At 47.1% G+C, this 23689-nt stretch overlaps 1 protein-coding gene across 1 annotated transcript; it reads right to left on the bottom strand.

The window, feature by feature from the left end:
* Positions 1–7191: 7191 nt before the first annotated feature.
* On the bottom strand, positions 7192–21990 carry LOC115462063 (oocyte zinc finger protein XlCOF6-like). Its single transcript, XM_030192128.1, has 3 exons — positions 21861–21990; positions 13525–13651; positions 7192–9618 (listed from the first exon to the last, which is right to left on the bottom strand). The coding sequence occupies exons 1-3, from the start codon at positions 21885–21887 to the stop codon at positions 7310–7312; spliced, it is 2463 nt and encodes an 820-aa protein (XP_030047988.1). The 5' UTR covers positions 21888–21990; the 3' UTR covers positions 7192–7309.
* Between the last annotated feature and the right edge of the window lie 1699 nt (positions 21991–23689).

The following is a 23689-nucleotide window of genomic DNA, read 5'->3' as shown; positions in this document are numbered from 1 at the left end:
GAACCCCCAATGCCAGACTCTGCATACAATGCAACACCACAGAAACAGAAAATGTCCCCTAGTACTGTGCTAAATATAAAGACAGCAGATGTAAATTTGAAAAAACTAACAAATACCAATCACCACTTTACAAATTAACAAATAGAAATAAAACAAATACAGAAAATAAAATAATACCATTTTACTGGACTAATACATTTAGCTTCCAGAGGCCAAAATCTCCTTCCTCAGGTCAGTACTACTACTTAACATTTCTAGAGTGCTACTAGGGTTACGCAGCGCTGTACAATTTAACAAAGAGAGACAGTCCCTGCTCAAAGAGCTTACAATCTAATAGACAAGTGAACGGTCGGTCCGATAGGGGCAGTCTGGATTCACTGAACGGTAAGGGTTAGGTGCCGAACGCAGCATTGAAGAGGTGGGCTTTAAGCAAAGACTTGAAGACGGGCAGGGAGGGGGCTTGGCGTAAGGGTTCAGGAAGGTTGTTCCAAGCATAGGGTGGTGAGGCGAGGCAGAATGAGCGGAGCCTGGAGTTGGCGGTGGTGGAGAAGGGTACTGAGAGGAGGGATTTATCCTGTGAACGGAGGTTACGGGCGGGAACGTAAGGGGAGATGAGGGTAGAAAGATAGTGAGGGGCAGCAGACTGAGTGCATTTGCATGAGAGGAGTACAGTATAGTGCTGTTACAGTATCTTATCCTGACCTGAGGAAGGGGGTTTTGTTCTCTGAAAGTTAAGTCAAAATGTATTAAAATTAGTCCAATAAAAAGATTACCTTATTTACATGTTCTATTTATAAACAACACAGCTACAATACTATATCCTAAAGCAAAATAATAAAAATATATATTTACAGTTTGTTGTCTCTGGTTTCTGCTTTCCTCGTCTTCTTTTCACTGTCTTCCTTCCATCCAGGATCTGTCATTGCTCTCTCTCTCTGCCATCCAGTGTCTGCCCTCTCTAATGTCCCTTCCATCCACTGTCTGCCCTCTCTCTCCCTTCCATCCACCATTTGCCCCAGTCTGCCCTCTTTCTCTCTCCCCCTTCCACCCACCATCTGACCTTTCTCTCTGCCCCTTCAATCCGTCTGCCCTCCCTCTCCCATCCATCCAGGGTCTGCCCTCCCTCATGCTCCCCACTTCCTTCCAGGGTCTGTTGTCCCCTCTCTCTCTGCCCCCCCTTTTCAGCCCCCAGTTCCACCTGCCCCTAGTTCCAGCCCCAGCCCACATCTCCCACCGGCCCCCCTTTTCAGCCCCACTATCCCACCAGTCCCCAGCCCTTTTCTCTCACCAGTCCTGAGCTTCAGGCCCAGCCAGTTCTCCCTGTCCCCTTTAAAGCCCCCAGTTTCAGCCCCTGCCCCGTTTCAGCCCACAGTTCCAGCACTAGCCCCCTTATCCCAAATACCCTCCTTTTCAGCCCCCAGTTCCAGCCCCCTTCATCCACCACATGCTTTGCAACCCCCCTTTTCAGCCCCAGACCCATTCTCCCACCTGCCCCAGGCATGGACCCATTCTCCCTCCTGCCCCCTTGTCGGACCCCAGTTCCAGCTTCAGACCCCTTCTCCCCTGTGAGCACCCCTCTCAGCTCCCCCACCCCTCCCCAGTTCCCTTCTCCCCAGTTCCCTTCTCCCCTCTGAGAACCCCTCTGAGCTCCCCCACCCCTCCCCAGTTCCCTTGTCCCTTCTGCGAACCCCTCTGAGCTGCCCCCACCCCTCCCCAGTTCCCTTCTCCCTTCTGCGAACCCCTCTGAGTTCCCCCACCCCTCCCCAATTCCCCTCTGCGAACCCCTCTGAGCTCCCCTCACCCCTCCCCAATTCCCTTCTCCCCTCTGAGCTCCCCCACCTCCTTCTCCCATCTGAGCCCCCCCCTCCCCTCCGTGGAGAGCGACAGAGCCCTCTTCTCCTGCCACCATCCTGCGTTTTTTTTTAATCCATGCAGCGACGCAGGCAGCGCCTCGTGTCTGCCCTGCTGTGTGCTGTCAAAAAAGAAAATCGCTTTGCCGGCGTCGGGCCTTCTCTCGCTATGTCCCGCCCTCGAGGAAATAGGAAGTTACCTCAAAAGTGGGCGGGACATAGCGAGAGAAGGCCTGACGCCGGCGAAGCGATTTTCTTTTTTGACAGCACAGCAGGGCAGACACGAGGCGCTGCCTGCGTCGCTCGCTGAGTGGATTAAAAAAAAACGCAGGGTGGTGGCAGGAGACGACGTAGCACCCCCCCCACCCGCCGACACCCGGGACGGACCGCCCCCCCCCTTGGTATACCACTGAGAAGGGGCAAGGCTTTCAAATGACGCGGCTGCTGGAACGGAGGTAAATTAAAGATTTAAAGCACCAAGGGCGGCGGGGGATGGGGCGAAGGAGAATCGCTGGACAGGGGCAGGGTAGAAGAGAGAAAGGAGATGCTGGGGGGAGGGGCGCAGGCACCAACTCATAGTCTGCAGGGGGGGGGGCGTAATGCACTGGTCCCCCTCACATGCCAGGACACCAACCGGGCACCCTAGGGGGCACTGCAGTGGACTTCACAAATCGCTCCCATACCTTGGGTGCTGAGCCCCCCAAAACCCACTCCCCACAACTGTACACCGCTACCATAGCCCTAAGAGGTGAAGGGGGCACCTACATGTGGGTACATTGGGTTTCGGGTGGGTTTTGAAGGGCTCACATTTACCAGCACAAGTGTAACAGGTAGGGGGGGATGGGCCTGGGTCCACCTGGCTGAAGTGCACTGCACCCACTAAAACTGCTCCAGGGACCTGCATACTGCTGTCAGGGAGCTGGGTATGACATTTGAGGCTGGCAAAAAAATTAAAATTTTTTTTTTGTTTTAGGGTGGGAGGGGGTTGGTGACCACTGAGGGAGTAAGGGGAGGTCATCCCCGATTCCCTCCTGTGGTCATCTGGTCAGTTCGGGCACCTTTTTGAGGCTTGGTCGTGAAAAGAAAATGGACAAAGTAAAGTCAGTCAAATGCTTGTCAGGGACGGCCTTCTTTTTTCCATCTCTTAATCACGCCCCAATCCCGCCTTCCCTACGCCTCCAACATGCCCCATGAACCTTGGTCGTCCCCACAACGGACTGCAGTTGAGGCCGCCCAAAATTGGCTTTCGATTATGCCGATTTGGGCGACCCTGAGAAAAGGACACCCATCTCCTGATTTGTGTCGAAAGATGGGTGCCCTTCTCTTTCGACTATGCCCCTTCTAGTGCGCTGTCATTTATTCATTTTTGTAGCACCGTAGTAGGGTTACCATTCGTCCGGATTTCCCCGGACATGTCCTCTTTTTGAGGGCGCCGTGGGGAGTCCGGGCGGATTTCCTGATTTGTTGGCTTTGTCCGGGTTTCTCCTCCTCCTGACTCGACTCCTCCCGTTGTCTGACTCGACTCCTCCCGTCATCCGACGCCGACGTGCAGCGTCCGTGCGTGTGCGCTAGCCAGCCCAGCCCGCCCGCCCCAGTCAGCTGATTAAAATGATCCGCCCTCCGTCCGTCCTCCTGCACGAGCACACAGGCAGGCGCGCAGTGCAGCGCTTCAGTTCTAGTGCCTGCCGCCTGCACAGCCGCTGCCATATCGACGACGATGAGGTCAATTTTTTTAATCCTGATTCCGACTTGTCTCTCCTCCAAGGGCGGCCTCCCTGTCTGAGTCCGGGGTCAGAGCCACTTTCTTTCGGATGGTACTGGTCTGGAGCTGGTAGGTAACTTGGTAGGCTGCCATGTGGCCCATGCATGCTGCCTTGTGCAACACACGGATGTACACAGATGGAAGTATAAATAACGGAATAACTTTTCATAGGTATTGTAGGAATTTGTTATAAATCATAAACGGTGTGTTATTTGGAGGGGCTGGTTATAAGGACACCTTAGCATGTGTTATATTCATGCACTGCAGAGATTTTTGTTTCTCCTGGTAAAGACATCAAGGTATAAAAATCAGGTGGTCAACATTCAGAGTTTCTTTCTAATTATTTATTTACATATTTATGGCAGTTATATCCCACATTAAACAAGAATTAGGGTTGGGTTTTTTTTGTTGTGCCTAGATCTAATGCAAACTCATAGTAAAGCATCACAAATACATGCATTTGTGATTATATACTTATTAAAAGTCTCCTGTCCTAATAACAGCATCAAAGCGGGGTTCAAAATGAAAATTTCCTTACATCGACAGTTTTAAAAACACTCAATACATTTTTATATGGACAGCAAAGGCTGTACTGGAGATTTGTAAACTAGTCTAGGTGGGGGAAGGAAGGGGGGGAGAAGTAGAAGAAAACTGGGGCCGGCCTGGGGGAAGGGAAGGGAACCTAGAAGCGTGTAAGGGGGGGCGGGGGGGGGGGGAGAGAGCTGGCAAAAGGTAGCTGGCAAAAAGGTGGATGGTGAATGTACGCTAATACGATTGAAGCGGCAGCTTCCCGAGACTTCCATTGAAGTCTTGTATAGGGGGCGGGGCAAGGGGTGGGGCATGGGTGGGACAGGGGTGGAGAAGAGGTGTGTCAGGGGGCGGGGCACGTGTCCTCTTTTTTCTTAGGGCAAATATGGTAACCCTACACCGTAGTGTACCCGGCACTAATTGGGAAGTGCCGTGCACTGCCTGGTTACCGCCGGGTTAACATGGGAGCCCTTACTGCCACCTCAATGGGTGGTGGTAAGGGCTCCTCTCCCCAAAATGGCCGCACGGCCATTTCCTGCAGGAAGGCGGGACTTCCCTTTTAGCAGCTGTAGTAAAAGGGGCCCCACGTGGGCAACAGGAGTCACTTCTGGCTCTGGGGCACACCTGGATCTTGAACCCAAAGATAACACTATTTCTTCATCTATAGAGGTCTACTTAATTGCTGTTAATCCTATTAATCTTTTCATTAACTTATATGTATCACAATAGGTGGGTTATACATTCAAGAAAATGACATGAAAGGTCAGTGGTTCCACGAACAAGCTCACCCTGGTCTGTATCGCAGCAGGGTGGATGTCTTCATCTGAGGTGTCTGTACCATCGCTACTGTGTAAGTTATGGTGGGCGACTTCTTCTCCTGGGTGACACGCGGTTAGTATATAATTCCTCCTGTTCTTTCCAGCATCCTGCAATTGGACTGTCACTTTGCTGAGACTTAGGATAGACTGAATACAGTGTAAAGTGACATAGCAAGACTTGGGAAGACTAACTCATTCTCTTCTCTTCAGAGACGCCCAGCAAATTCAGCATTGCTGCTGCTGAAACGTTTTCATTTTTATTTCTAATCCAATTCACGTTTCAGTCAAGAAACCACTCAAACAATAAAAAAAAGAGGCAACCCCCCCCCTCAACAAACAATATGTAAGCCTCCCTTGTTGTATAGGTACCCAGGCAAGCGCCTAGGCAGCCTGGAAGGTGGGAGAAGGGGCACATAAAGAATTTATTTGGTGGGACCTGGGCCGGAGCCAACCTTAAGACTGTAGGGCTGAGCAAGCAAGGCATCAGACTGTCCATCCACACAAAAATCCAGACCACACCATGAGGTAACTTAAAACAAACAGGGACTTTACTGCAGCACAGATGAAAAAACCCACAGTTAATTCAAACGTCAACTTATATACAGTGGATATCCTTCTCTCCTATTCACACTTCTTAAATGTTAAGGCTACTCAGGGTAGGCTGATGATAATCGGAGAGTTATTAGCACGGTTCAGTAAGATGTCTCCCTCGAACAAGCTGATGGTCACACACGTTAACAGATACCTTTGCTGCTGCAGCCAGGTACAGTAAAAGATGTTACTCTTATTTTGTTAAATTTTGCTCCACTCTGCCGTAGATGTTGTATCCCGTCGAAAAGGGTGGATGGGCTGCCTGGATGGTAAGGCCGAATGTCCCGAGACAATTCTTACTCCTTCCAAAGAGACTATATGGGGTGAGAAGGGTCCCCGCAGCTCCTCGCTATACTAGCCAGGGCTGGGATTTGGAGGTAATAAAGCTGTTCCCAGTTGGGGAGGGGGAGTCCTGAGTCAGGAATCTTCAATACCACTCTCAAATATCTCCCAAAAAATACAGAGGTCTCGACAGAGCAATTTTAAGAAAATGCATCACCCTCTGAGACATTTAATGACTTCTTCAGCTAATAATGGATCATCAATTTATCCTACCTAAACTGTAACGCAGCTTTTCAAATTTTTGAAACAATACCACTGTATTTGAATCTTGAGCCTGTTGTTTATATGTACACCCAAAGTCCAATTAGCTAATAAACAAAGGTCAATGTACATCAGCCATTCAGTTCCAAATTGAGCTCGACGTTATAACCAGGAGTCTTACCACAGAAATAGAATTTCTCAGTGAAGGTACAGTCCCCATTACCTCTAGGAGAAACTTTCCTTTCTGCCCGCTTGCTGGCTCTCAGGTCCTTGCTTCACTTCCTCGTCTTCTTAAACTGCATTGTTTCCAACTCTCATGGCATTAGGCACAACTGCATCCTCCACAAACCTGAACTGGCATAATCTCCTCACCCTCCCAGGGAAACTCACTTGATCCTGAGATAAACCAAGAGGCTTAGGAGGAAACGAGTGATCAATGAATCACACTCCATTCAGTCGCCCACTCCCTGGCTAACAATGAAGATCATACCTGATGCTATATAATTAGCAGCAGTGGCATAGCTATGGGGGCCTGGGCCCCCGTAGATTTGGCCCTGGACCCCCCTGCCGACGATCCCCTCGACCTCCCTCCCGCCGCCAACCCTCCCCCACCGCCGCCGTCACCGTCCCCAACCCCCGTAGCCGAGGTCCTCTTCTGTTTCTGTGAGTCTGATACACGTGCAGGACGTCAGACTCACAGAAACAGAATGAAGCCTTACAGATCAGCCAGCGGCTGCATTGTTGGCTGATCTGCAAGGCATCGTTCTGTTTCTGTGAGTCTGACGTCCTGCACATACAACGTGCAGGACGTCAGACTCACAGCAACAGAACGAAGCCTTGCACCAGAAGAAGAGGACCTTGGCTGGCGGGGGTTGGAGTCCCCCACCAGCAAAGGTAGGCGACGGCGGGGGAGGATTGGTGGCGGGAGGGGGGGTTGAGAGGGTCGTCAGCAGGGGGGGGGGGGAAAGTTGGTGGTGGTGGCATCGGGGGGGGGGGGGGTTGGTGGCACCGGGGGGGGGGCTAAAATGTGCCCCCTCACCTCGGGCTCTGGACCCCCCTCCCGCCGAAGTCTGGCTAAGCCCCTGATTAGCAGCTAAAAGCAGTTAAGATACAAAGGCATCCTCACTGTACAAAAAAAACCCAAAAAAAGACAAAACCTGCAAATAAGAAAAAAAGAGTAGACCTCTCAATTCAGCATCTCACCAGCAGATGCCATCTTAGGCCTTTTGCTGATGAATTTGACCCATGTGGCTCATTTGGTGCCTTTTTAGATGTGATAACTTAATGAAGCCTTTATTACACTCAGAACATGTATAAGGTTTTTCTCCTGTGTGACTCCTTTGATGAATTTTAAACTCTGATAGACATACAAAGTTTTTCGGACATTCTCTACAAGTAAATGGTTTACCTCCTGTATGAATCATTTGATGTCTTTTCAGACCTGACAGTTGAATGAACTTTTTATCACAGTCTGAACATGCAAAGGGTTTCTCTCCTGTGTGAATCCTTTGATGAATTTTCAGATGTGATGGATGAATGAAACTTTTATTACACTCATTACAAGTAAATGGCTTGTTTCCCATGTGACTCTTTTGATGCATTTTCAGAATTGACTGATTAATGAAGCTTTTATCACACTGAGAACATGGAAAAGGTTTTTCTCCTGCGTGGATCTTTTGATGAATTTTCAGATGTGACAAATGAGTGAAACTTTTATGACATTCGTTACATGGAAATGATTTGTTTCCTGCATGACTCATTTGGTGTCTCTTTAGATTTGACACATTACTGAAGCTTTTATCACACTCAGTACATATAAAAGGCTTTTCTCCAGTGTGGATTCTTAGGTGAATTTTCCGTTCCGATGGATAGGTGAAGCATTTATTACAATGAGTACATGTAAATGTTTTTTCTCCCTTGTGGTTCTTTTCATGCCTTTTTAGACTTGACAGTTGAATGAAACTTTTATCACACTCAGAGCAAGTAAATGGTTTCTCTCCTGTGTGGAGTCTTTGATGTGTTTTTAAATATGATAGGGAACTGAAGTTTTTTTTGCACTCCATGCATCTAAACGGTTTACTTCCCATGTGGCTTATCTGATGCCTTTTCAGACTTGATATATTATGGAAGCTTTTATTACACACAGTACATATAAAAGGTTTTTCTCCTGTGTGTATCCTTTGATGAGTTCTCATGTGTGAAAGATAAGTGAAACTTTTTTTGCACTCAATACATGTAAATGGTTTGTTTCCTATGTGGCTTTTTATATGAGTTTTCAGAATTGACCGTTTAATGAAACTTTTATCACAGTTGGAACATTTAAAAGATTTTACTTTCAGGTGGACCTTTTGATGAATCTTCAGCTCTGACAGAGAAATAAAATTTTTCTTACACTCGGTGCAAGCAAATGGTTTATTTTGTATGTGAATTATTTGGTGCCTTTTCAGACTTGACAGATGAATGAAGCTTTTATCACACTGAGAACACGTAAATGGCTTCTCTCCCACATGGATCTTTTGGTGGTTTTTTAAATTTGACAAAATATTGAAGCTTTTATCACACTCAGAGCATTTAAATGGTTTCTCTCCTGTGTGGATCCTTTCATGAATTTTCAAATATGAAAGCCAAATAAAGCTTTTCTTACACTCAGTACAAGTATATGGTTTATTTCCCATGTGGATCATTCGATGCCTTTTCAGACTTGACAGTCGAAGGAAGCTTTTATCACATTCAGAACATGTAAATACATCCCCTCCTGTGTGGATTATTTGATGTCTTCTTAGAGATGATAAAGAAGTGAAACTTTCATCACACTCTGTACATGTAAACAGATTTGCTCCTGTAGATGTCACTTGGGGAATTATTAGATTTTTCTTGTCAAAATCATAACATAATTTTCTCTTGGTTAAGGATATATTTTGGTTCTTTATTAAATGCTTCCAGTTATCACATTTCACGAATTCAGTCCGTTCAAAAGATCTTTTTTCAATCTGTGTTCTTTGGAGTGTAATTAATGGTTCCTTATGACAGAAACCTTTGCTGTCGTCAGTATATGAAAACGGTTTCACTTCGGTGTGAATTCTCTGGTGTAATTTCAAATTTAACTGCTGTTTGAAACATTTTCCACACTGAGTGCATGGAAAAGGTCTCTCCCCAGTGTGGGTTCTCAGGTGCAACAAGAATTTATATTTCATATCAAAGATTTTCCCACAGATGTCACACAGAAAGGATTTCTTCCCTTTCTTCGTCATTTGATCACAGTTATTTTGGAAGGGTCTCTCTGCTCTTGGGAGTCTCTGGTGCTCAGGGATGTCTATGAGCTCCTTGTCACTTGTCTCACACTCAGTGACTCCATCTGCTGAGTCTCCCTGCTCTACTTCCTGTTGATAATTCCTTATATTTCTCCACTCGGTTCCCTGGGAAATAGTCTCCCCAATATTTTCTGATTGTCTTGAAGTTTGTTCCATTTGTACAGGATATTCTTCTCGATTCTCCTCCCTCTTGTGTTGCTGCTTGATCTTACCATCTGTTGGATATAAAGATAAGATATTAGTCCTATGTTAGAAACTATGGATATCTATTAATCGTCAAGAAACAGGTCAATATTCAGCAGCACACATCTGGATGGTAGCACCGCTATCTGGATAAGGGCCACAGACCAGAATATTCAGTGGCACCAGGGTAAGAGAGTCATGCTCACACCTTTCTCAGTAGTTCAAGGTGAGTTACATTCAGGCAAAGCAGGGTTTATAACTTAAGGGGTCATTTTACTAAGCTGCGCTAAAACGTGGCGCATGGAAGCTTGTGCACTGAGGACACTTTTAGTGTGGAGCTTTCCCACGCACTGAGGTCACTTTCAGTGCGGAATTTTCCCATGCACTGATGCCACTTTTAGTGCAAAGCTTTCCCATGCGCTGAGGCCGCTTTTAATGCGGACCTTTCCCTTGAGCTGAGGCCATTTTCAGTGTGGAGCTCTCCCGTGCATTGAGGCCACTTTTAGTGCGGAGCTTTCGCACGTGCTGAGGCCACTTTTAGTGTGAAGCTTTTTCGGGCACTGAGGCCACGTTTAGTGCGGAGCTTTCCCGCACACTGAGACCACTTTTAGTGTGGAGCATTCCCGCATACTGAGGCCACTTTTACTGCAGAGCTTTCCCTTGTGCTGAGGCCATTTTCAGTGCAGTGCTTTCCTGTCTGCTGAGGCCACTTTTAGTGTGGAGATTTCCCGCACACTGAGGCCACTTTTAGTGCATTACTTTCTCGCAAGCTGAGGCCACTTTTAGTGCGGAATTATCCCGCGCACTGAGGCCATTTTTAGTGCGGAGATTTTCAGGCACTGAGGCCACTTTTAGTGCGTTGCTTTCCCCCATGCTGAGGCCACTTTTAGTGCGTTGCTTTTGCTTTCCTACACGCTGAGACCACTTTTAGTGCAGAGCTTTCCCGCATGCTGAGGCTACTTTTAGTGCAGCGCTTGACTGCACACTGAGGCCACTTTTAGTGTAGAGATTTCCCACACGCTGAGGCCACTTTTAGTGCGGAGCTTTCCCACACGCCGAGGACACTTTTAGTACGGAGCTTTCCTACACGCTGAGGCCACTTTTAGTGCGGAGCTTTCCTGCATGTTGAGGCAACTTTTAGTGCGGAGCTTTCCTACACGCTGAGACCACTTTTAGTGTAGAGCTTTCCCGCATACTGAGGCTACTTTTAGTGTGGAGCTTGCCTGTACACTGAGGCCACTTTTAGTGCAGAGTTTTCCCGCACACTGAGGCCACTTTTAGTGCGGAGCTTTCCCGCATGCTGAGGCCACTTTTAATGCGGAGCTTTCCTGCATGCTGAGGCTACTTTTAGTGTGGAGCTTTCCCGAATGCTGAGGCCACTTTTAGTGCGGAGCATTCCCGCATGCTGAGGCCACTTTCAGTGTGGAGCTTTCCCGCGTGCTTAGGCCACTTTTATTGCGAAGCTTTCCCGCATGCTGAGGCCACTTTCAGTGTGGAGCTTTCCCGCGTGCTTAGGCCACTTTTATTGCGGAGCTTTCCCGCATGCTGAGGCTACTTTTAGTGCGGAGCTTTCCCGCACACTGAGGCCACTTTCAATGTGGAGCTTTCCCGCATGCTTAGGCCACTTTTAGTGCGGAGCTTTCCCACACGCCGAGGCCACTTTTAGTGCGGAGCTTTCCTGCATGTTGAGGCTACTTTTAGTGCAGAGCTTTCCTACATGCTGAGACCACTTTTCATGCAGAGCTTTCCCGCACGCTGAGGCTACTTTTAGCGTGGAGCTTGCCTGCACCCTAAGGCCACTTTTAGTGCAGAGTTTTCCCGCACACTGAGGCAAATTTTAGTGCGGAGCTTTCCCGCACGCTGAGGCTACTTTTAGGGTGGCGCTTTCCCACACGCTGAGGCCACTTTTAGTGCGGAGCTTTCCCGCATGCTGAAGCTACTTTTAGTGCTGAGCTTTCCCACATGCTGAGGCCACTTTTATTGTTTCCCGCAAGCTAAGGCCACTTTTACTGCAGAGCTTTCCCGTGCGCTGAGGCCACTTTTATTGTTTCCCGCAAGCTAAGGCCACTTTTACTGCAGAGCTTTCCCGTGCGCTGAGGCCACTTTTAGTGCAGAGCTTTCCTGTTAAATGAGACCACTTCTAGTGCGGAGAGTTGACATCCGGGATTCCGGACTGCTACCCTTATGAAGAAACCAAACTCTGGCCACGTTGGCAGCAGATCCAGCTTCATTATTGATGGTTTTGAGCAGAGTGCTGAATAGCATTTCAAGATAAGTACTCTTAAAAATTGTTTATGCTAGCTGAAGTTATTTAAATTGTCAGAAAAAGATGTTTTTATATAAAAATTACAAGAGGTGAGAAAAGGCATTTCTAGTGTAGGAGCAAGGCAAGCGCTAGCACTGTTTTGAGCACTATGCCCAGCCATCCATGTGACCATATCGAAACATATATGGTCTCCTACATTCATGGCACAATTCAGCATTAAGAACCTGATTGTAATATGTAAACTTAGACATTTCCTCTATAAAGACTCTAAGACACTGTGGACACATCAAGTCTAACACAAGAATAATAACTCTTGTCTACTTTACAAAAGTTGCTGAAAAAGGTCAGTGTTATCAGCAATGACGCAGGTTGTTATCAGAACTGACGTCAATGCAGGACTCTGGGAGCCACACAGTCTGGTCAACATGTATTTGTTTATGTTCTCCAATGACAAAACGCATGTCAGCAGTATAGATAAGGCTCTTGATTTCTCTATAAAAGGGAGCTCTTATCAGACCAAGAGAGCTGTACCAACATCATCCCTGAGAAGCAGCCCTGCGTTGGACTCACTGGACCATCTCAGGGACACGCTGATATCTGAAGGACTATATCAGGTTGTATGTGAGCCATGTATCCTTGTATCAATGCTCTGAGGGTTAGAGTAACTCTTTGTACTTCAGAGTCTAGCTAGGGATTTACATACTTTTACTCCAAGCTATTTCTGTAATAGGATTGTCTTTATCTTTATCCCTGTTCACTTTACATCATTTGCTGCTATTTATAATAAAAGAAGACTCTTTTTTTATATTTGGGTGTAGAGTTAGTTCCTTTTATTATTTTGGCACAGCAGTGGTCTTGGATCTAAGGATAAGGGATGATACCTTTACTTCTGACCAGTGGCGTACCTAGGTTGGTTGCCCCCTCCCTTGGCACATCACCCCCCTCTCCTCTCTCAGCACATCACTCCCCTCCCCCTAAAGCACATCACTCACCTTCCCCTCTTCCGAAGCGCATCATCCTCACCACTAGGGGGTGCACAGAGCAGCTGCACAGCTGTCGGCTCCACCGGTCCCCTGCTCCGGAACAGGAAGTAATGTCAGAGGGGACAGGGAATCGGCAGAGCCGGCAGCTGTGCAATTGCTCCGTGCACGCCCTTGCGCATGCGCCCGGGGTTGACCACCCCACCCCTGGTACGCTACTGTTTCTGACACTTCCCTAACCAATGCTAGTCTGGTTTGGGACCCATTTTTCCAGAATTTATACCAAGTGTCAGATACCCCAATAACACCCCGAAAGAGTGCATCTGTATTGCGCCTACACTAGCTTAGAGTATTCTGTAATTCTTATGATCCCTAGAAAATTGTTTATGAGAGAGGTTAAGCAACAGTTATTACATGAGGAATATTGCTGGATTATTTGTGCATTGTCAGTGCAATTTGTTGCAGTCAGGTCATAAGCATTCATGTAGCTCAACCCCTCGTTTTCAGCCCTGCTCCAAGAACTGGAGGAGGATCTGTCTCTGATTTAAAAGGGAGGAAATAGAGAGCGGGGCTGAGACAGATCCTGATTACACTTGTAAGATTCTGGAGTGAAGAGGTACTGAAAAATACCACATGTAAATAAACAAATTAGATCCCATGTCTGCTAAAAATACAGACAATGTAGTTCTTACCTAGAGAGATCAGGGTCTCGTAATTCTCCTTCATCACCTGCCTGTAAAGCTCCTTCTGGCCTTCATCTAAATAATCCCACTCCTCCTGGGAGAAAGAGATAGCGATGTCCTCAAATGTCACCTGCACCTGAAACACAAGCCAAAAACATACTCAGAGACAGACAGAGGTGCTCGGAAAGCATTAGATTTCAGCTGGCTTTATTCTCTGAACATGTTATCATTGAAGATGGCACATAGTAACATAACATAATAGATAACGGCAGAAAAAGACCTGCATGGTCCATCCAGTCTGCCCAACAAGATAAACTCATATGTGCTACTTTTTGTGTATACCCTACCTTGATTTGTACCTGTCCTCTTCAAGGCACAGACCATATAAGTCTGCCCAGCACTATCCCCGCCTCCCAACCACCAGCCCCGCCTCCCACCACTGGCTCTGGCACAGACCGTAGAAGTCTGCCCAGCACTATCCCCGCCTCCCAACCACCAGCCCCGCCTCGAAGCTGACGAGTCGGCGAAACAATGAAATTTCTATAAACTTAGAGGATGTAAAGGAGCAATTTGACAAATTGAAGAGTAGCAAATCTCCTAGACCGGACGGTATTCATCCCAGAGAACTGATAGAATTTGAAAAATGAACTGACGGAACTATTGTTAGTAATATGTCAATTATCTTTAAAATTGGGTGTGGTACTGGAAGATTGGAGGGTAGTCCATGTAACACCGATATTTTAAAAAGGTTCCAGAGGGGATCTGGGAAATTATAGACCAGTGAGCCTGACGTCGATGCCGGGCAAAATGGTAGAGACTATTATAAAGAACAAAATTACTGAGCATATTCAAAAGCATGGATTAATGAGACAAAGTCAACATGGATTTAGTGAAGGGAAATCTTGCCTCACCAATCTACTACATTTCTTTGATGGGGTGAACAAACATGTAGATAAAGGGGAGCCGGTTGATTATGAGGCTTATTTTCAAAGCACTTAGCCTCCCAAAGTTCCATAGAAACCTATGGAACTTAGCCTCCCAAAGTGCTTTGAAAATATGCCTCATTGTGTATCTGGATTTTGAAAAAGCATTTGACAAAGTACCTCATGAAAGACTCCAGAGGAAATCGAAGAGTCATGGGATAGGATGTAGTGTCCTATTGCGGATTAAAAACTGGTTAAAGGATAGAAAACAGAGAGTAGGATTATGGTCAGTATTCTCAATGGAGAAGGGTAGATAGTGGGGTATTTGAACAGGATCTCTTTCTGCACACTTCCAAGGTCCTTCTAAGGAGTATCCCTAACCACACCCTCTCCAAAAAACATCATGCGATGTGATACCCGCCAGCGAACCTTCTCTTGCATGTCTTCCTTGAAAGGCTTCCCTTAACACAAGGTGCTTTGTCTAACTCCTGTTACTCTTATCTCTGTTTCACCTTTGCTTACACACTATGCAAGGGGTTCCCAAACTTTTTCGGTTCACAGAACCCCCCCCCCCTCAAGGCCATATGGGTCTCCGCGACACCACCCCCTGGTCACATGAGTCTCCACACACCCCTAGCCACATGGGTCTCCCTTTCCCTGCAGCCCCCTCCTCTCACACCAGCACACCTCTGCCTTCCCTAAATCCAGCTTCGCTCACTGCCTTCCTCCCTGCAGGTCCAGGGTCGTTGCTGCTTCCTTCTCCTTTCCCCGCTGCCGCTGCAGTGCTTGCAACTTACATTTTCGGACTGTCCGCGATTCATACAGGCACTCCGGGGCCTTCCCAGTCTGCCTTGTCCAGCCCTCTCTGATGCAACTTCCTGTTGTGAGGGCCAAATGTGGCAGAGGGAAGTTCCCCGCAGTGCCTGTGTGAATCGCGGACAACCCGAAAATGTAAGCTGCAAGCACTGTATCGGTGGCGGGGGAAGAAGCAGGAAGCAGCAGATGCCGGACCTGTGGGAGGGGAAAGTAGCGAGCGCATCAGGGTGCTGTGGCACACAGTTTGGGAACCTCTGCACTATGCTATTAAAATATTTTACTGCATATTGTGTTAACGTTATAATGTAGCATACTATGCCATACCTTGTATTGTTATTTGAATACAGTGCAATCCGTTTAAGTGCAAGGGTCTGGGACCAAAGAAATACATGCAGTTAACCGGAGCGTGCACTTAACCGTTGTGACCCAAAGAAGCTTGACACCTGATAAACGTATGTACAGTACTGTTTATTATACGTACAGTATACAGTCTCCGTTAACTGACGTTATACAGTCTCCGTTAATTGACGTTAGACTTACTTGAAGTAATCAGTCATAGTCCTCTGTACACTCTTGGGTCTGTTGAGTTCCATAGAGTATGTCTGCCAGATGGTAAAAACTGTCATAGCACTGACATCCAGTGGCCTCCAGATAGGCCTGCACGGTGTTTACAGCGCTCTTGCAAAAGTGACAGGAGGTTGTTGAATTTCGTCAACATGTGCCTTGCTGCTCATTTCATCATCTGTTTCATCACCAGCCGTTGCCTGCGTTTAGGCGCATGTCTCGACATCAGTGCTGTTGTCAGCTGTTTGTAGATTGTAATCAGTAACACTGGCTGGGATGTCAATAGCCTGTTCATCTGACATGTTTGCAACAGCTGCATGTGTTTCGTCCCTCTCCACATCCCTAACAAAGCTTGCCTGCTTGTAGCAGTTCACAATGGTTGCCTGTGTAACATGATTCCAGGCTTCTTTCTGCATATGTAGGGAATTCAATAGTGATAGATTACGATCCAGTTCAACAGCACGTTTATCCTTGCCAGTCTGGTCATCCATAACACTCATCAGACAACACAGCACAAGAGTCCGATAATGTTGTTTGAAATTGGCTATTATGATCTGATCCATAGGTTGGATCAGAGAGGTAGTGTTTGGTGGCAGGAAGACCACCTTGACGTTAGACAGCCTGACATCATCACTGTGTGCAGCACAATTACCACAAAGCAACAAAATTTGATGTCTAACTTCTTTAGCCACTGCTTCCAAATTTCCCCAGTCATCCGTGAATTTGCGTTAGCCTCGTATGACATAGGAAGTCGCTTAACATTCTTGAAGCAACGGGGCTGTTTGCTCTTTCCAATGACAAGTGGTTCCAACTTCACACTCCCATTCATATTGCAACAAAGGAGGATTGCCAGTCGGTCCTTTGACGTTTTACTTCCTGTAGTTTCGGCTTCTTTGAATGCAAGTGTTCCATCAGGAATCGCTCGCCAGTAGAGACCGTTTTCGTCAGCATTGAAAATGTCACAAGGTGCAAACTTCTTCAAGATGGTAAGAAGAACTGAAACAACCCAATTTTCAGCACCAAAGTCATTAGCGTCTTGTTTTTCACCATGCTGTTTCTTGAATTTTATGTTGTTCCTCTCCTTCCATCTTTCCAACCATCCAACAGTGGCTTTGAATTCAGTTAGTACAAGACTTTCAGCTAGCTGATTAGCTTTCTCCATAAGCAGTGGACCACTGACAGGAAACTGTCTGCTCCTGACTTGAGAAAACCACCGAAGATGAGCATCGTCTACTTCCTCAGCTTTTCCCGCCTGTGTACGTTTCCGTTGTGGATTTGAATTGTTTTTGCCAGTCTTCCAGAAGCTGGTCTTTCTGCTTCAAGATATGTGAAATTTGACTGGGATTGACACCATATTCTTTAGCAACAGATGCTTGACTTTCTTTGCTTTCTAATTTTTTTAAGAACTTCTATTCGTTCAGCCAGTGTTAAAGTCTTACAGTTACGCGATGATGACTCCAGTGTACACTGTAACAACATTCTTTCGCTTATTCTGCCTGTAGCAGTTAACCGAGATTTCAAATTTACCTCCCCTTTGTCACGCACCAATCGGCTTCCATATTCCGCGCGTGCGCTTATGCGGAGTCTTTCCTGCAGAGGAGTGGTCTTAAACCATGCATATAAGCGAATCTTGCACTTATCGGTGGTGCGCTAAACTGAAGTTTGCCCCCATAGAAATTGATGGCACCAAAAAACGGGACCGAAGTACGGCATGCAGTTAAACAGAGCATGTGCTTATCCGACGTGCACTTAAATGGAGTGCACTGTATTCTTACCGCTGTAATTGTCTGTTGCCTATGTTTGACTTATTCTTGCAGTACCACCTTAGTTAATTCCTTCAAAAGGGCAGTAAATAAATCCTAATCAATCAAACATATAAATTGCGAGTGACCGTACTCACCCGCAAATGCGCAGTAGAGACCGAACTTTCAAGGAGCAACACTCCAAGCCCCGCCTCCACCAGCAGCTCCTGTTCTGGACGTAATGCAGCCAATAGAGAGGGAAGGAGGGGGCGTGGAAATCGGAGGGGGAGGAGCCATGTACATCGGAGGTGCACAACAAATCTGCAACTACGGAGGAGGGCATGGAACTCGGCAACGGGAGGGACGGTGGAGGAGGGAGGGAGACAAGGGTGATGCAGTACACACACACAGAACAAGTCAGGAACAGAGGACAGTTGGTGGAAATCGGAGGGAGAGGGGCGAAGGAGGGGGCGTGGACATCCCTGGGGGAGGGAGGGAGGGAGGATGGACAAGCACAAGGATAGGAGCAGAGGGAGGAGCCCTGGAAATCGCATGGGGAGCAGCAGTGTAAATCGCTGGGAAATGGCAGGCTCTAGGGAGGGACAGCAGGACCACTACTATTTTCACTCAGACAACAGGAAGGAGGTCTGTTGTTGGACATGGGCATGGAAATCGGAGCAGGAGGCAGGACAGGAGGGGGCATGGACATCACAGGGGTAGGGAGGGGGACACTGGACAAAAACTAGGATAGCAGCAGAGGGAGGAACCGTGGAACAAAGATAACCAATGGCCAGAACCGCTACCATCCGGGGAGGAGCCAATGCGGAGACCTGGCAGACGAGAAACACACCCCCCCCCTGCTTTGCTGCAAGCAAAGGCATACCTGTCATGCCCCTTTGGCTCACTGAACAGCACCAGTCAGCAGAAGGGGCGGAACAACAATAACAACAACAACATGTATGGGGGGGGGGGGGGGGGGGAAAGAGACAAACGAGCCTGCCTTTCAAACTGCTCCAACAACTGCCTACAAGGAGACACTGAACCTCCACTGAGACAGGGAGTACTAACAGCTCACTAGCACTCTCTCTCACTCACTCACACACTGTCTCTCTCTCACTCACTCACTCACACACTCTTTTTAAACATTTTCCTCCAGTTAATCACTAAAGTCAGACAATTGTATGCATGAGAGGAAACGATACTTGCTTATTCAGGGATTCAAAATAAACAGGAGCAATCCCATATACACACTGATGTATTAATACAAGAACCTTAAACATGACTCCAAACAGAACAGGCAGCCAATGTAATTTTTTCAGTACCGTACCGGGATAATATGTTCTGATCTAGTCACTTCAGTGCCTAGCTGCACCTTTTCGGCTGATGTGTCTAGAAACAGAAAGGTTTGAATTTTCATTTTTAATTATGAAAATACCACGGGATCTGACTACCAGGTCAATGCAGTTTCCATAGTATTTCTTACATTTGTACCCCGCACTTTCCCACTCATAGCAGGTTCAATGCGGATTACATATTATATACAGGTACTTATTTGTACCTGGGGCAATGGAGGATTAAGTGACTTGCCCAGAGTCACAAGGAGCTGCCTGTGCCTGAAGTGGGAATCGAACTCAGTTCCTCAGTTCCCCAGGACCAAAGTCCACCACCCTAACCACTAGGCCACTCCTCCACCTCCACTTTAAAACTGAAATTGCCAATTTAATATAGGAAAGACACGCAATCAGACTAACTGTGAGACACTGAGAGAGGGGGTAATAGCGGAGGAGGATAGGGGTTAACCAGGAAAGCAGCATCGGTGGACATACCTCAGAGCAAATGTCTGAATGCAGATTGGAAATAGTGCATCTTTAGCAAAAACTTTCAATTTCGAAAAAGACTATTCAGAACGTAGCAAAGGCGGAATTTGCGTTAGTTGGATTCTAAAAGAATACTTTTACCCAATCCTAGGCTGGCATATTCAGACTCTCTACAAGGCAGTCGTTTTTTACTATCACCTACATAAGTACATAAGTAATGCCACACTGGGAAAAGACCAAGGGTCCATCGAGCCCAGCATCCTGTCCACGACAGCGGCCAATCCAGGCCAAGGGCACCTGGCAAGCTTCCCAAACGTACAAACATTCTATACGTGTTATTCCTGGAATTGTGGATTTTTCCCAAGTCCATTTAGTAGCGGTTTATGGACTTGTCCTTTAGGAAACCGTCCATCCCCTTTTTAAACTCTGCTAAGCTAACCGCCTCCACCACATTTTCCGGCAATGAATTCCAGAGTTTAATTACACGTTGGGTGAATAAAAATTTTCTCCGATTTGTTTTAAATTTACTACACCGTAGTTTAATCGCATGCCCCCTAGTCCTAGTATTTTTGGAAAGCGTGAACAGACGCTTCACATCCACCTGTTCCACTCCACTCATTATTTTATATACCTCTGTCATGTCTCCCGTCAGCCGTCTCTTCTCCAAGCTGAAAAGCCCTAGCCTCCTTAGTCTTTCTTCATAGGGAAGTCGTCCCATCCCCGCTATCATTTTAGTCGCCCTTCGCTGCACCTTTTCCAATTCCACTATATCTTTCCCTAAGATCTACCCCCAAATATACAGGGCGAACACTCATTTACAAAATTTGAAGTCAATACTGAAAGCTCTTTTTTTTTCAACTTGTGTTCGGTTAAGAAGGTGGAGGCGCTCTTGGGGTCAGCTGGCTGGACCTGTAGCACAATGAGCATCTTTTCTTTGGTTTGAACGACTGTGCTAACTAGTGGCGACCCTACCATTAGGCCACCTGAGGCGTCGGGGGCCTGAGGCAGCACTCTGCTGAGGTGGCATCACCCCTCGCCCTTCCTTCCCTGCTCCCCCCTTCCTTGAATTTACCTTTTCTTTTCTTGTTTTTTAAAAGTTGGCGGCGACAGCAGCAGCGATTCTCATAGGCTGTCCTACCGCCAGTCTTGGCCCCTTCTCTCTACTGCAGCCCGCCCCTCTGATGTAACTTCCTGTTTCTTTGGAGGCGGGCCAGCCCATGGCAATTGCTGCCAACGCTGCCTCTGCCTTTTAAAAAAACAAGAAAAGATAAGATAAATTCGCAGAAGGGGGTTGGGGAAGCAAAGGGGGGGGGGTGTAGATGTCAGGTTGTGGCGGGAGCGGCAATGGAGGAGCCGGGGCAGCAGCTCATTCCTCGCTTCAGGTGGCAAATTGTCTTGGACTGTCCCTGGTGTTATCCTTTATTTTTAGTGGTGTTCCTTTCATAATTTTCTTTGTTTTAATTTATTGTACGCCGCTTAGATCCAACAGTCTGGTATATGCATATATCAATAAATTATAAACTATACCTACTAGAAAAAAGAATGCCGACTGCCTGGTAGATTCTAAGTGGGCAAGGCGCGGGGGAGGGAGTACCACACGGTGGGCATCTAGATGTCGTAGTGAATGCATAGGAGTGAAGGAGATTGCTCGTGAGGACAGGTACAAAGGAATCCCTTGATCTGCCTGTCAAATCGGTAATGTATTGTGTTTAAATTTAAGTGCACAAATGAAGGAGAGAAAGAAAGACAACTAAAGAAAAAGCAGGATGCAAAACGTGAGAGCTTCATAAAGCTGGAGCAGAACCAGGAAGAAGAGCCTGAGGGGTTGCAGGGAATAAAGAGCCCCAGGAAGGAATTGAGCAGTGCCAGGCTCGTTTCTTCTTCTGCTTGTGTATCAGAGGCTTCCTGGCATTGCCTGGCACTACATCCCCTGCTGCCCACCTCCTGCCAGTCTCCTACCTGCTGAGCACAAAGCACAAAACCATTCTCCTGCCCTTCTCCACAGCACCATTTCCAGCCCTGTGAAGGGAGGGGAACCAGGAAGAAGAACTTTCTTTTATGTGTATCAGAGGTTGCATGACATTGCCTGGCACTGCATCCCCTGTTGCCCACCTCCTGCCAGTCTCCTACCTGCTCAGCACAAAGCCCTACAGCCATTCTCCTGCCCTTCTCCACAGCACCATTTCCAGCCCCTCTGAAGGGAGGGGAACCAGGAAGAAGAACTTTCTTTTATGTGTATCAGAGGTTGCATGACATTGCCTGGCACTGCATCCCCTGCTGCCCACCTCCTGCCAGTCTCCTACCTGCAGCCATTCTCCTGCCCTTCTCCAAAGCACCATTTCCAGCCCCTGTGAAGGGAGGGGAACCAGGAAGAAGAACTTTCTTTTTCGTCTGCTTGCTCCATGCACCATGTGTGTATCAGAGGTTGCATGACATTGCCTGGCACTGCATCCCCTGCTGCCCACCTCCTGCCAGTCTCCTACCTGCTGAGCACAAAGCCCTGCAGCCATTCTCCTGCCCTTCTCCACAATGCGATTTCCAGCCCTGGCCCCCTTTCTGCACAGCAGCCTGAGGGGCAGTTTTGGGCTTTTCTGAGTGTTCAGCTTCTCTCTGCTGTTGCCACTGCAGGCAGCGCTATCTTGTTGTGTGTACAACAAACCCTTACCCCGCCCCTTCCAGGAGGAGGTGATGTCACAGGGGAGGGGCACCCTGAAGCTGTGACTGGATGCTGGGAAACGTAGTTCTTCCATTCGGTTTTCTTAGGATGAAACTGAAAGGAGATTGGGATTGGTTATAGAAATGCTGTCCAGTAACATATATTTTTTTAATACAAGCCCAAATCTGCTTTGGAGATAAAGAGGGTGTTGGGGGACAATGCATGCAAAAAAAAAAGGGAAGAAGATGCACATTTCCCAGAGAAGATCAAAGAATATGCAGGAAAAACTGTGGAATCCTGGGGAAATGGGAGAAATAGCCACAGAAATGATTTCCTCCCATACCGCACAAAATACAAGGAGATCAGAGACTCATATTTCCCAGAGCTGCGAGAGAAAATCAAAGAATTTGCAGGAGAAACAGCAGCTGCAGCAGCAAAACCTATTATATCCTGTTAGCAGGCAACAAATGTGACCTGACTAGATACAGGCCAGAACCAGAGTTGGACCCAGGGAATTGGCCTAGTTTTTATTTTACTGTTATATCAACCCCAGGATTCCATGTAGCGTGACTTAAGCTGTGTGCGCAAATCCAGTCGTATTCTTAGTTAAGAAGCCAATCAGCAGCCGATAATCAATCAGCAGCCGATAATTGCCACTTAGCAATTATTGGACACTAATTGGCATTAGAATTTTCATGCAGAACTGTCTAAACCAGCGGCAGCGAACTCTCGGGCGCCGCAGCGCATCGCTCCCTACTTTCCCCTCCCGCAGGTCTGGTATCTGCTGCTTCCTGCTTCTTCCCCCGCCCCGCCATGTTGCTACTATTGGAGATTCTACATGGAATGTTGCTGCTATTGGAGATTCTACATGGAATGTTGCTATTCCACTAGCAGAAAACGTATTCACAATATCAATGTCTCTGGTAACATTCAACTACTTGTATACACAAACCAGGACTCTTAGCCACCAACTTCAAGAAAGTGCTAGCTAAACAGTTCACACGCCTTGTTTTGTGGATTGCTTGAACAAAGAAAAGAAGCAACAAAGAAGGAGGAAGATAACATCTATGCAGCCTTAACCCTTGTCCCTGAGGAAAGAGATTGAAACCCCGCGGAGTCGGGCAGTTCCAGGGAAAGGCAACTGATAAATGTTTTAACAAGGCAAGACAGTTCTGCCTGGGAGGCAAGAACTCAAAAGATAAGTGCACAGTTTTCACCTAGTATATACTATTTTAAAAGTTACAAGTGATTTTATAGCACTGTGGTGATTGGGATGCATAAAAAAATGAGCATATGTTGCTCTCCCCAAAAAATTGTCAGAGTTACCCAATGAAAGAAGTGCTATGCCACTTTTTAGCAGCATTATTGACTGCAGTTACAGTGGTTTATATCTGAGGGTACTCTACACATATAAATTATAGATCTGCCACATTATACTGGTGTGAACTGTTTAGCTAGCACTTTCTTGAAGTTGGTGGCTAAGAGTCCTGGTTTGTGTATACAAGCTATTCCACTAGCAACATTCCATGTAGAAGCCCCATTGGTGATCTGCAAGGGCTGACTTCTACATGGAATGTTGCTACCATTGGAGATTCTACATGGAATGTTGCTATTCCACTAGCAACATTCCATGTAGAAGGCTGCGCAGGCTTCTGT

This window comes from Microcaecilia unicolor, chromosome 1 (assembly GCF_901765095.1).
Source record: "Microcaecilia unicolor chromosome 1, aMicUni1.1, whole genome shotgun sequence".
Classification (NCBI taxonomy): domain Eukaryota; kingdom Metazoa; phylum Chordata; class Amphibia; order Gymnophiona; family Siphonopidae; genus Microcaecilia; species Microcaecilia unicolor.
The sequence above is the reverse complement of the archived record's forward strand: the minus strand, read 5'-3'. Positions and strand labels throughout refer to the sequence as shown.